Genomic DNA, 14,699 nt, shown 5'->3' on the forward strand with positions numbered 1-14,699 from the left:
AATCAAGCAGTTCTCAACACAGATCCTAACTGATGAAAAATGAGCACCTCAAAGTTATATTCAGAAGAAAATGTGCTTTTCAGTTTGTCACCCTGTGTGTCCTATGAAGAGAGATGTGCAGGTGATTTTTTTTTAAGCTTTACAGTCAGTCTAAGACAAATGTCTGAAATGCTGCAATGGTGGCAGTCATCTTGGGGTCAGTGGACTAGCTTTATAATTAATAGGTTTAAATAGAATTCCAGGTTTAAGAATTCTTACCCATTCACAGAATTGCCACAGGCTTTCCTAAAGTTTACAGATATTGATAAACAACCCTTTAAACTTTTTTTTGCCAAAATAATAAATAAGGAATCCTAACGCTGGTGCTAAATAATATTGACAATTATCATTGAAAAATGGTACCTGCCCCTGACCTCACCTGGTAGGGTTGGGTAGGATCTGGTTGAAAAGCACTGAGAAAGTCTAGTCTATGGATAAACACGAATGCCATGTATTTTAATAGCCTCTTTGCAGTTACGCTACATTTTTTACTCAGCTTTTATTGAATGAAACAGCTAAAGAAAACTGATTAATATAAAGGGTAAACGATGGCAAGAAATGAGCTCTCTGATAATTTACAAAAGACCATGAACATCTTGGCTAAAAAAGGAGTACAGAGTTTTTCAAAATTTCCAAAACAAACTTCTAATACACCACAAAATGGCCTGCTGATACTGTAGTATGAACTAGTTAGTTGTCTTGTAAAATATAAAATAAAGTAGTGGACCATATTTTAAAACACAAACCACTGAAGTACTGGACAAGTGACATTTTGCCAACTGAAATGATCCCACCACCAGTACCCACTGAGGCCCGAGTTTGCACAATGACTGGATTTCAAAAGTGTTCAAACGCAGAGACGAATCCGACTTAAGAAACAACGTAAAACAATGTGAAAGACTTTTGCCAACGGTTCTGGAAACATGAGTGCCTGTTTACTTTGTTTTTCTGCTCCTGAGTAGGTGACACAGAGCACTGAAGCTGGGAAAGGGCTGAGGGAAGTTGAGGATCAGTGAGAGGACATGGGGAGAAACAGGAAACCAGAGCAGAGAATGCAGCCAGGAAGAATAACACAAAAGGAACTAGAAAAAATGAGATACAGGGGGGAAAAAAGGAAAACTAGGCTGAGAAGGCAGAAAACCATGGCGTGTGTTGTGGGAACCCAGGTGGTGGCTCGAGTGTCTCCGTAGGAGGGGCTGGGGGTGTCAAGCAAGTCCAGCAGGGTGGTCCTGGGCGGTGGATGGGCTTTGGCATGAAGCTGACTTGGCCACTGGGGAGGGGACTACTGGTAACTATAGGGTGTGGGGGTAACGAACCCCCCAAGCCACCATCAGGCACCCCTGGGATGCCTGGGAACCAGGCAACCAAAGAAAACTGGAGAGAGATGCTGAAGACTCAATGAAAGTGGTCCACGGTTTAAACGCATCACAAGGTGGCCACCACTTCCTTTGCATTTTGAAGATGATCTATTCTACAGGAATAACAATACAACACTTATTACCTAAGGAGTTTCACATAAAGAAGAGAAGCAAAAAAGGCTTTTATAAGGTCTGACCCCTTCTGCACCAGGCCCCCAAGGACGTTATAATGAGGGTCCAGGGACATCATGGCGCTTTATCACTTCTGGGCCTGAGGGCTTTTGCAGAAGGGTCTTATTTCTGGAAGCAGTCAAGCAATTTATTATATTTAAATCAGTGACAGAAACACAGGCAAGGTTTTTAAAAAATGGCCCATAAATAATTATTTTGTGTGACACATTTTCTGTTTTTGGTGGAGCATTTAAGGTCTAGGTTCAGTTATAATTTTGTTTTTTTTAATAAAAATACTACAGGTTTCCTCAGGACATCTGTGGTAGGCAGAATATTGGCATCCCCAGAACCATGTCCTTATCCCCAGAACCCGTGACTAGACTAGGTTACGTGGCAAAGGAGAATTAAGCATGCCAATCAGCTGACCTTAAGATAGGAAGATTATCCTGATTATGTGGGTGGGCCTAATGGAATCCCAAGGGTCCTTAAAAGTACAAGAAGAGTCAAGCAGAGGGAGAAAGGCTCAGAGAGATGCACCGTTGCTGGCTTTGAAGATGGCGGAAGGGGGCCATGGGCCAGGAAAGGCAGGCAGCCTCTAGGACTTCAAGGCAAAGCAATGGATTCTCCCCTAGAGCCTCCAGAAAGGAAAGCAGCCCTGCTGACACCTTGACCTCAGCCCTGTGTCAGATTTCTGACCTCCAGAACTATAAGATGATCAATTCGTGTTCAGCTGCTAGATCTGTGGTCATCTGCGACAGTGGCAATAGAAAATTAATACATCCAACTTCTTCACAGCAAAGTGGTCCTGAATACTAACTCCATAATTTTTTTTTTATAAGAATTCCATGATGGTGATTCTACGTTCTATAAATTGGAAACCTTCAAATCAACCAGACTGAAATTATATACCATTTCAGTACAGGAACACACATGGCCAAGAGAATGGCAGCTGCTCCAAATTGTACACTCTTGGGAATAAATTCCCTGCAATTTAATGATGTTTTGTCACACATCAGATTTATAAAATGTTAACACACGTTATTAGCCCCTGCCAAATTTAGCCACGGGCTAAAGGGAAAAATGTTGTCAGCTTTTGTTCTATTTACCTGAAAAGACTCACCAGTCAGGGTAAATGGTTATTTGCAAGGCCTGTCTATGAAGAGACTATTCAAGAAATTCAACCTAATGGATCAATCTTGTAAATACAGCTGATAATGTTCAGTAGCCCTTTACTGATAAGGGCATTAAAATCTCTGCAGTGTCCATTAACATGGTAGTTATATCAATATTCATTTCTCCACAAAGCAAAGACAGAATATAGATGACCTCAGTGAAAAAGACATACTTAAATTTCTGAGGCTAAGTGGAAAAACCAGTATTTTTACTTTGCAGCATTGCTAAATCATACTAGTTTGAAAATCAGAGAATAGGCATTATTCAAACAGTAATTGTAATAGGATTAAATAAAGATCTAAGTCTAGAGTATTATCAAATACTTAGCTCTATTTCGTGGTAGCATGAGATGTTGCTTATTATCATGAGAAGGACTGACCTGACCTCAAGAGAATTTATAATCAAGGGGTGGCCTTCTGGCTTTGATAATCTGATGAAAAAGTTTCAGCCCCCCAATTCTGTCTCCAAGCAGCTGGGATATGTGAGTGAATCGGTGTGTTGACAGACAACAAACACCAAGGCTTTGAAGGAAACATGAAGAAAACAGATACAAGGATGTGAACTTGGTAGCGACCATATTGCTCATATGGTTAAAACAGAATCTGCTCACAGGGCTGAGAGAAACAAGTGAAGGAAAGCTACTAAAAGAATAATATAAGCTTAGCTATTTTAAAAATAAAGAGGGGGCTTCCCTGGTGGCACAGTGGTTGAGAGTCCACCTGCCGATGCAGGCTGGTCCGGGAAGATCCCACATGCCACGGAGCGGCTGGGCCCGTGAGCCATGGCCACTGAGCCTGCGCGTCCGGAGCTTGTGCTCCGCAACGGGAGAGGCCGCAACAGTGAGAGGCCCACGTACCGCAAAAAAAAAAAAAAAAAAAAAAAAAAAAAAAAAAATATATATATATATATATATATATATATATATATATAAAAAGAGAAGCTCAGGCACTGCATATGAGAATAAGCATGTAAACGTGAGCCTATGGAGGGTAGGAGAGTGGATTTGACAAGTCAGTGAGACCAAAAAGCACCTGCCAGGTTAGAGGCAGGATTCGGTGGTGTTTAAATTGTGGAATTTCCAGGGTTGGCTAAGAGGGGATATAACTGATGACAGAAATGCACAGAACATTGCAGGAGAGGCTTCCTAAGCTATTGGTCCAAACATGCTCCTTCTTCCACACCCCCCCCCCCAAGCACTCCCCTTTCCTTGAAGCTCTATCAGACCCATCACGTGTTGTCCCATGAAAACCTTCTTTGGATGGAAAAATTATTTTTCTTTCAATTCATTGCCAAAACTATAGTAACAAAAACAGAGATTAAAAAAACCTTATTTACCACTAAGATTAAGGTCTGCATCTTCAACATTATTCAAAGTATTTCACAAAGAGCTACATGAATGGTGGTGGTGGGGTGGGCACTCAAGAGATGGATGCCTCACACCGCCAAGAGCATGGACAGGCGGTCAGCTTTCTCTGGAGAAAACATACCAGTATTACGAAATATGAACCCACTAAAATGCACAGCCAGTGCGGGGATGGTTTGCATTAGCAGACCCTGTGAACACCTAGGCTCTGACAAAAGCCCATTCTCACTTCCCCACCTGCTGTTCAGCGAGCCTCTTCTGGATCTCTTGATCATCACAGACATCATAAACCACAGGCTTAGAAAGCTCAGACTCGATCCGAGCCAACCAGGTGCGAAGGTTGCTCATGTTTTTGTCTAACTGCTGAATAAAAGCGAAGGTCTCCTTCAGCTTCTTCACCCTAAACATATTTGCAGCAAAAAAGAGGTGGAAAACAAAAGCACAATGTTTAGTGGTGAGAAGAATGCACCCATAAGCCTGCTGGAGGTTAAAAAGTAATCATCACTGGTTACTGATTTTATAGCAGGGACTAATGCTCACGTCGCCAGAGTTTTTACACAATATGGGACAATTTACAGAATTGCTGTTCCGGCTGATTTTCAAATGGACTAAAAGATAATCTACCCATGCAAGTATGAAGTCCTATCATTCTCAGGGTGGGATCCCCTGAGACCCAGAACATCTTTCTGGGGCTCCAGAGGAGATAGGAGATGCCATTTCTTTCTTTCCAGGTTAAGATCACCACGTGTGACTTGTCCAGTTTCTGTTTTGGGTATCACCAAGATCACAGCAGCCAGGGACCTTTCCTGATGGGTAAAGACGTTACACACCTGGCTCACTGGTGGTACCTGGCCTGCGATGCTTCTCATGGGACCCTCTTCTTGAGCAAGTACAGAGCATGTGCCAAACCCCACCACGTCCAGCCTGAGGGGCTGGGGGTGACGTACACATGGAACCAGTCCATCCTAGGGCACCTGTCTCAGCCAAAAAGGGAGGGATGGACACATCATCTACAAGCACAGTTGCAGCTCCATCTACATGACCAATCTGCCTGGCTCAGCGTGGAGTGGATCTGAACTAAGACACATGGCGTCAGTATACACGGAGAGCTCCCGGGCATGCCAAAGTGCTGGCACGGGGAAATGATGCAGGGGCTGAGGAAAAATGATCTCCATATAGATCCTGAAAGAAAATGTTAAAATCCTCAAGCAGAGGGAGTGAAGGCTTGTTCTGGTGATCTGTGGGCTTTTTAGTTAATCCCAGAGACCTGACGTAATGGCTACAATGGAAAATTCCCTCTTACTGATACTCATGTTACAAAGTGCTATCAGAACTGCATCCCAGGGACTGGAAAGAGAAACTGGGGCACTGACTCCTAACTCACAGGAAGTGCCCCACCTTCCCTGACAGCAGCATCTCTTCCTTGACTGCCTGTGAACAGCTTCCTGCTGCCCCCCTCACCCTTCTCCCAGCTTCTGGTTCTGTAGCCGAAGCGTACAGCAAGTCTGATTCTCGCTCAAACTCTTCCACGGTCCTTGCCTACCCCGACATAGCAGTTTAACGCCTTGACCTTTCTAGTTCCTCAAGCGGTCAGTGGCCTCTCTGTCTCCAGCCCTGCACTCTGCGAAGTGGCTCCCCTCCCTTCTCCTGCAGCTTCTACCACTGTTCTCTCCGAGATCAGCTGAGGGCCCCTCGACCACGTGCTCCTGCAGCCCTGTGTCTGCACCCCTCGTTGACCGTGCCCATCTGGACAGAGCCCACACCAGCCAGGCTGCAAGGGGCTACCTCTGTGTGCACACTACCTCCAAGACCGCCTGGTGGCCGGGAGGCATTGACAAGCATTTGCTGAATGAAAAAATGTGTGTAATAATCCACTCCATGTGATTATTTAATAAAACCACAGGGTTGTGAGTGTTTATTATTTAAGTAAACCAGAGAGATTTGAGAAGATGGCGGAAGAGTAAGAGCGGAAATCACCTTCCTCCCCACAGATACATCAGAAATACATCTACACGTGGAACTGCTTCTATAGAACACCCACTGAATGCTGGCAGAAGGCCTCAGACCTTCCAAAAGCCATGTGGAGGACAGGCTCTTGGTGCTCCAGCCAGGCATCAGGGCTGTGCCACTGAGGTGGGAGAGCCAACTTCAGGACACTGGTCCACAAGAGACCTCCCAGCTCCACATAATATCAAAGGGCAAAAATCTCCCAAGGTCTGCATCTCAACACCAACACTCAGCTTCACTCAACAACCAGCAAGCTACAGTGCTGGACATCCTATGCCAAACAACTAGCAAGACAGGAACACAGCCCCATCCATTAGCAGAGAGGCTGCCTAAAATCATAATAAGGCCACAGACACCCCAAAACACACCACCAGACGTGGACCTGCCCAGCAGAAAGACAAGATCCAGCCTCATCCACCAGAACACAGGCACTAGTCCCCTCCACCAGGAAGCCTACACAACCCACTGAACCAACCTAAGCCACTGGGGACAGACACCAAAAACAACGAGAACTATGAACCTGCAGCCTGCAAAAAGGAGACCTCAAACACAGTAAGATAAGCAAAATGAAAAGACAGAAAAACACATAGCAGATGAAGGAGCAAAGTAAAAACCTACCAGACCTAACAAATGAAGAGGAAATAGGCAGTCTACCTGAAAAAGAATTCAGAATAATGATAGTAAAGATGATCCAAAATCTTGGAAACTGAATACAGAAAATGCAAGAAACATTTAACAAGGACCTAGAAGAACTACAGAGGAAACAAGCAATGATGAACAACACAATAAATGAAATTAAAAATACTCTAGAAGGGATCAATAGCAGAATAACTGAGGCAGAAGAACAGATAAGTGACCTGGAAGACAAAATAGTGGAAATAACTACTGCAGAGCAGAATAAAGAAAAAAGAATGAAAAGAACTGAGGACAGTCTCAGAGAACTCTAGGACAACATTAAATGCACCAACATTCAAATCATAGGGGTCTGAGAAGAAGAGAAAAACAAAGGGACTGAGAAAATATTTGAAGAGATTATAGTTGAAAACTTCCCTAATATGGGAAAGGAAATAGTTAATCAAGTCCAGGAAGCACAAAGAGTCCCATACACGATAAATCCAAGGAGATACATGCCAAGATACATATTAATCAAACTGTCAAAAATTAAATACAAAGAAAACATATTAAAAGCAGCAGGGGAAAAACAACAAATAACACACAAGGGAATCCCCATAAGGTTAAGAGCTGATCTTTCATCAGAAACTCTGCAAGCCAGAAGGGAGTGGCAGGACATATTTAAAGTGATGAAGGAGAAAAACCTACAACCAAGACTACTCTACCCAGCAAGGATCTCATTCAGATTTGATGGAGAAATGAAAACCTTTACAGACAAGCAAAAGCTGAGAGGGTTCAGCACCACCAAACCAGCTTTACAACAAATACTAACAGAACTTCTCTAGGCAAGAAACACAAGAGAAGGAAAAGACCTACAATAACAAACCCAAAACAATTAAGAAAATGGGAATAGGAACATACATATTGATAATTACCTTAAATGTAAATGGATTAAATGCTCCCACCAAAAGACATAGACTGGCTAAATGGATACAAAAACAAGACCCGTATATATGCTGTCTACAAGAGACCCACTTTAGACCTAGGGACACATACAGACTGAAAGTGAGGGGATGGAAAAAGATATTCCATGCAAATGAAAATCAGAAGAAAGCTGGAATAGCAATTCTCATATCAGACAAAATAGACTTTAAATAAAGACTATTACAAGAGACAAAGAAGGACACTACAGAATGATCAAGGGATTGATCCAAGAAGAAGATATAACAATTGTAAATATTTATGCACCCAACATAGGAGCACCTCAATACATAAGGCAAATACTAACAGCCATAAAAGAGGAAATCGACAGTAACACAATCATAGTAGGGGACTTTAACACCCCACTTTCACAAATGGACAGATCATTCAAAATGAAAATAAATAAGGAAACACAAGCTTTATGATACATTAAACAAGATGGACTTACTTGATATTTATAGGACATTCCATCCAAAACCAACAGAATACACATTTTTCTCAAGTGCTCATAGAACATTCTCCAGGATAGATCATATCTTGGGTCACAAATCTAGCCTTGGTAAATTTAAGAAAATTGAAATCGTATCAAGTATCTTTTCCGACCACAATGCTATGAGACTAGATATCAATTACAGGTGGCGCAGTGGTTGAGCGTCCACCTGCCGATGCAGGAGACACGGGTTTGTGCCCTGGTCCGGAAGATCCCACATGCCTTGGAGCGGCTGGGCCCGTGAGCCATGGCCGCTGGGCCTGTGCATCTGGAGCCTGTGCTCCGCAGCGGGAGAGGCCACAGCAGTGAGAGGGTTGCGTACCGCAGAAAACAAAACAAAACAAAACAAAAAAACAAACACATGGAGGCTAAATAATACACTACTTAATAACGAAGTGATCACTGAAGAAAACAAAGAGGAAATCAAAAAATACCTAGAAACAAATGACAATGGAGACATGACGACCCAAAACCTATGGGATGCAGCAAAAGCAGTTCTAAGGGGGAAGTTTATAGCGATACAATCCTACCTTAAGAAACAGGAAACATCTCAAATAAACAACCTAACCTTGCACCTAAGGCAATTAGAGAAAGAACAAAAAACCCCCAAAGTTAGCAGAAGGAAAGGAATCATAAAGATCAGATCAGAAATAAATGAAAAAGAAATGAAGGAAACAAAGCAAAGATCAATAAAACTAAAAGCTGGTTCTTTGAGAAGATAAAATTGATAAGCCATTAGCCAGGCTCATCAAGAAAAAAAAGGGAGAAGATTCAAATCAATAGAATTAGAAATGAAAAAGGAGAAGTAACAACTGATACTGCAGAAATACAAAGGATCATGAGAGATTACTACAAGCAACTCTATGCTAATAAAATGGACAACCTGGAAGAAATGGACAAATTCTTAGAAATGCACAACCTGCCGAGACTGAACCAGGAAGAAATAGAAAATATGAACAGACCAGTCACAAGCACTGAAATTGAAACTGTGATTAAAAATCTTCCAACAGGGCTTCCCTGGTGGCGCAGTGGTTGAGAATCTGCCTGCGAATGCAGGGGACACGGGTTCGAGCCCTGGCCTGGGAAGATCCCACATGCCGCGGAGCAACTAGGCCCATGGGCCACAATTACTGAACCTGCGTGTCTGGAGCCTGTGCTCCACAACAAGAGAGGCCGCGATAGTGAGAGTCCCGCGCACCGCGATGAAGAGTGGCCCCCACTTGCCGCAACTAGAGAAAGCCCTCGCACAGAAACGAAGAGCCAACACAGCCATAAATAAATAAATAAATAAATTTAAAAAAGGGCAAAATTCCAAAAAAAAAAAAAAAATCTTCCAACAAACAAAAGCCCAGGACCAGATGGCTTCACAGGCAAATTCTATCAAACATTTAGAGAAGAGCTAACACCTATCCTTCTCAAACTCTTCCAAAATATAGCAGAGGGAGGAACACTCTCAAACTCATTCTACGAGGCCACCATCACCCTGATACCAAACCAGACAAAGATGTCACAAAGAAAGAAAACTACAGGCCAATATCACTGATGAACACAGAGGCAAAAATCCTCAACAAAATACTAGCAAACAGAATCCAACAGCACATTAAAAGGATCATACACCATGATCAAGTGGGGTTTATTCCAGGAATGCAAGGATTCTTCAATATATGCAAATCAATCAACGTGATACACCATATTAACAAATTGAAGGAGAAAAACCACATGATCATCTCAACAGATGCAGAGAAAGCTTTCGACTAAATTCAACACCCATTTATGATGAAAACCCTGCAGAAAGTAGGCATAGAGGGAACTTTCCTCAACTTAATAAAGGCCATATATGACAAACCCACAGCAAACATTGTCCTCAATGGTGAAAAACTGAAAGCATTTCCACTAAGATCAGGAACAAGACAAGGTTGCCCACTCTCACCACTCTTATTCAACATAGTTTTGGAAGTTTTAGCCACAGCGATCAGAGAAGAAGAAGAAATAAAAGGAATCCAAATCGGAAAAGAAGAAGTAAAGCTGTCAACTGTTTGCAGATGACATGGTACTATACACAGAGAATCCTAAAGATGCTACCAGAAAACTACTAGAGCTAATCAATGAATTTGGTAAAGTAGCAGGATACAAAATTAATGCACAGAAATCTCTGGCATTCTTATACACTAATGATGAAAAATCTGAAAGTGAAATTAAGAAAACACTCCCGCTTTTCATGCCAGATAAGGGTCCATACGGCTTTGTTCTGGATTCCTGTCATAACTTAAAGGGAAACATTAACAATGTCCGGAGCCCTTGATGTCCTGCAAATGAAGGAGGAGGATGTCCTCAAATTCCTTGCAGCAGGAACCCACTTAGGTGGCACCAACCTTGGAACAGTACATCTACAAAAGGAAAAGTGATGGCATCTACATCATAAATCTGAAGAGAACCTGGGAGAAGCTTCTATTGGCAGCTCGTGCCATTGTTGCCATTGAAAACCAGCTGATGTCAGTGTCATATCTTCCAGGAATACTGGCCAGCGAGCTGTGCTGAAGTTTGCTGCTGCCACTGGAGCCACTCCTATTGCTGGCCGCTTCACTCCTGGAATCTTCACTAACCAGATCCAGGCAGCCTTCCGGGAGCCAAGACTTCTGGTGGTTACTGATCCCAGGGCTGACCACCAGCCTCTCACAGAGGCCTCTTACGTTAACCTGCCTACCATTGCTCTGTGTAACACAGACTCTCTTCTGTGGTATGTGGACATTGCCATCCCATGCAACAAAAAGGGAGCTCACTCAGTGGGTCTGATGTGGTGGATGCTTGCCCGGGAATTTCTGCGCATGCGTGGCACCATCTCCCGTGAATAACCATGGGAGGTCATGCCTGATCTCTACTTCTACAGAGATCCTGAAGAGATTGAAAAGGAAGAGCAGGCAGCAGCTGAGAAGGCTGTGACCAAGGAGGAATTTCAGGGTGAATGGACCGCTCCAGCTCCTGAGTTCACTGCTGCTCAGCCTGAGGTGGCGGACTCGTCCAAAGGTGTGCAGGTGCCCTCTGTGTCTACTCAGCAGTTCCCCACTGAAGACTGGAGTGCTCAGCCTGCCACTGAAGACTGGTCTGCAGCTCCCACTGCTCAGGCCACCGAGTGGGTAGGAACAGCCACTGAGTGGTCTGAAACTGTTCTTCCACAAACTCTTAAAATGGAAATAGGTTGATGGAAAATAAACAGTTTCTAAAAAAACGAAAAGAAAAAAAAAAAACACTCCCATTTACCATTGAAACAAAAAGAAAAAAATATCTAGGAATAAACCTACCTAAGGAGACAAAAGACCTGTATGCAGAAAATTATAAGACACTGATGAAAGAAATTAAAGATGATACAAATAGATGGAGAGATATACCATGTTCTTGGACTGGAAGAATCAACATTGTGAAAATGACTCTACTATCCAAAGCAATCTACAGATTCAATGCAATCCCTATCAAACTACCACTGGCATTTTTCACAGAACTAGAACAAAATATTTCACAATTTGTATGGAAACACAAAAGACCCCGTATAGTCAAAGCAATCTTGAGAATGAAAAACGGAGCTGGAGGAATCAGGCTCCCTGACTTCAGACTATACTACAAAGCTACAGTAATCAAGACAGTATGGTACTGGCACAAAAACAGAAAGATAGATCAATGGAACAGGACAGAAAGCCCAGAGGTAAACCCACGCACCTATGGTCACCTTATCTTTGATAAAGGAGGCAAGAATATACAGTGGAGAAAAGACAGCCTCTTCAATAAGTGATGCTGGGAAAACTGGACAGGTACAAGTAAAAGTATGAAATTAGAACACTCTCTAACACCATACACAAAAATAAACTCAAAATGGATTAAAGAACTAAACGTAAGGCCAGACACTATCAAACCCTTAGAGGAAAACATAGGCAGAACACTCTATGACATAAATCACAGCAAGATCCTTTTTGACCCACCTCCTAGAGAAATGGAAATAAAAACAAAAATAAACAAATGGGACGTAATGAAACTTCAAAGCTTTTGCACAGCAAAGGAAACCATAAACAAGACGAAAAGATAGCCCTCAGAATGGGAGAATATATTTGCAAATGAAGCAACTGACAAAGGATTAATCTCCAAAATTTACAAGCAGCTCATACAGCTCAATAACAAAAAAACAAACAACCCAATCCAAAAACGGGCAGAAGACCTAAACAGACATTTCTCCAAAGAAGATATACAGATTGCCAACAAACACATGAAAGAATGCTCAACATCATTAATCATTAGAGAAATGCAAATCAAAACTATAATGAGGTATCATTTCACACCAGTCAGAATGGCCATCATCCAAAAATCTAGAAACAATAAATGCTGGAGAGGGTGTGGAGAAAAGGGAACACTCTTGCACTGTTGGTGGGAATGTAAATTGATACAGCCACTGTGGAGAACAGTATGGAGGTTCGTTAAAAAGTACAAACAGAACTACCATATGACTCAGCAATCCCACTACTGGGCATATACCCTGAGAAAACCATAATTCAAAAAGAGTCATGTACCAAAATGTTCATTGCGGCTCTATTTACAATGGATAAAGAAGATGTGGCACATATATACAATGGAATATTACTCAGCCATAAAAGGAAACAAAATTGAGTTATTTGTAGTGAGGTGGATGGACCTAGAGTCTGTCATCCAGAGTGAAGTAAGTAAGAAAGAGAAAAACAAATACCATATGCTAACACATATATATGGAATCTAAGAAAAAAAAAAAGGTCATGAAGAACCTAGGGGTAAGATGGGAATAAGGACACAGACCTACTAGAGCATGGACTTGAGGATATGGGGAGGGGGAAGGGTAAGCTGTGACAAAGTGAGAGAGTGGCATGGACATATATATAATACCAAAGGTAAAATAGATAGCTAGTGGGAAGCAGCCGCATAGCATAGGGAGATCAGCTAGGTGGTTTGTGACCACCTAGAGGGGTGGGATAGGGAGGGTGGGAGGGAGGGAGATGCAAGAGGGAAGAGATATGGGGACATATGTATATGTATAACTGATTCACTCTGTTATGAAGCAGAAACTAACACACCATTGTAAAGCAATTATACTCCAATAAAGATGTTAAAAAAAAAAAGTAAACCAGGGAGTTGTGTGTATTTTTAATGTTTACTATTATCTTTTTGCACCCTACTATCAACCAGATCAACCTTGGGGAATGACTTCTAGCTCCAGCTCTATTTCCAATTAGCTTTATAATTTAGAGAAAATCCTTCTACCTCAGCCCCTCATGTCTAGCAGGCCTCTCAGGTCCCTCCAGCTTCAGGGAGGTGATAGCATCTGGGCGACATTCAGGCCAGAGCTTTGGAGGTGAGCAGACCCAGATCTAAGCCCCATCGCACCATCTATAAGCTGTGTACCCGGCAAGGTACCTAATGTTCCTGATTCCCAGTTTCCTTGTTAATCTTCAAATTATCCACCTTGTAGGGGGTTCTGAGAGAGAAACAAGAGGATGCATGTAAAGCCTTTGGCATAAAGCAAGTACTCACTGTAATACGAGTTCTTATTACTGCTGACTGGGATCACACGCTGCTACAATGATGCCTGATTTACACGGTATTGGCCCTCACGTAGTCCTTTTATAAATATTTTATCCTCAACAGTGCCATGAGGTAGGCAAGCTTGGAACGAGGCCATGGAGCCTGGTGATGGAGAGCACACTCTTTGTGGTCAGGGTCTGGGTATGAATCCTGGCTCTATTTAATCTCATCTGTCAAACGGCATCAACAGTGGTACCTTCCTTTGCTGGGTGGCTGAGAGCAGGATGAGATATACATGCATGAAAGGAATTTGGCACAGTGTCTGACAGAGATAACTGTCCAGAAATTGTGGTTGTAATGATTTTAAGATGGTATATTTTCCAAATTACATTCTTACTGCAAATATCACAAGAAGTTTCCTTCAAAGCCACAAGATGATTTATTAAAAAGGAAGTAACAGAATCCAGGGCCAGGCCTGGATGCAGCTGTAACCTAGATACTTCCTTTGTTCCCCTGGCTTTCAAGTTATACCCTCCTCACCCCAATGTCTTGTCACTCTGACTGCCCAGGGAACAGAAGGAACACTCCACACAATGCCAGAGCAGCTGGGAACCCCAGGCCCCATGGGACCAAGTCTTGCATGCAGTTTGCAAGCGGCTACCCTCCTGGGAGGCTCTGGCTGGAGAAGCTCCGCCCTGAGAGCTTCCTGTAGCTGGGGAGAGGCACTCAGGCCAGCAGCCTCTGCACAGCCCTCCTGCTTCCTGCTTCCCCATCCTTCCTCCTCTCTCCTCCCAGAATGGCAGCCCCCACTGCTTCATCCAGCGCCCGACCCTAGTCCATCATAAGGCTCTCAGCCTCTTTATTTTGAAAGAAGAGGGCTAGAACACAGCTTTTTAAATGAAGAGAGCTAACAAGTAATAAAATAACCTGGGTGCAAAAATACTGAGATGCAGTGATCCTGAATCCTGTT

The 14,699-nt window shown here is 42.8% G+C and overlaps 1 protein-coding gene and 1 pseudogene across 12 annotated transcripts in view; one reads left to right on the top strand and one right to left on the bottom strand.

Moving 5' to 3' along the window:
* The window catches only part of SYNE2 (spectrin repeat containing nuclear envelope protein 2), a 331,838-nt gene that overhangs the window by 16,738 nt on the left and 300,401 nt on the right, over positions 1–14,699 (bottom strand). For 8 of the 12 annotated variants that reach the window (XM_019922908.3, XM_019922901.3, XM_073800386.1 and 5 more), the window contains one exon: positions 4,342–4,504. In XM_019922908.3, the coding sequence (XP_019778467.2) occupies positions 4,342–4,504 (163 nt within the window). Of the gene's footprint in view, positions 1–4,341; positions 4,505–8,152; positions 8,260–13,738; positions 14,003–14,699 lie in introns of those variants that run through there. The other 4 variants (XM_073800387.1, XM_073800388.1, XR_012329953.1 and 1 more) reach the window with 4 other exon arrangements.
* On the top strand, positions 10,405–11,416 carry LOC117311041 (small ribosomal subunit protein uS2 pseudogene; annotated as a pseudogene).

This window comes from Tursiops truncatus, chromosome 2 (assembly GCF_011762595.2).
Source record: "Tursiops truncatus isolate mTurTru1 chromosome 2, mTurTru1.mat.Y, whole genome shotgun sequence".
NCBI lineage: Eukaryota > Metazoa > Chordata > Mammalia > Artiodactyla > Delphinidae > Tursiops > Tursiops truncatus.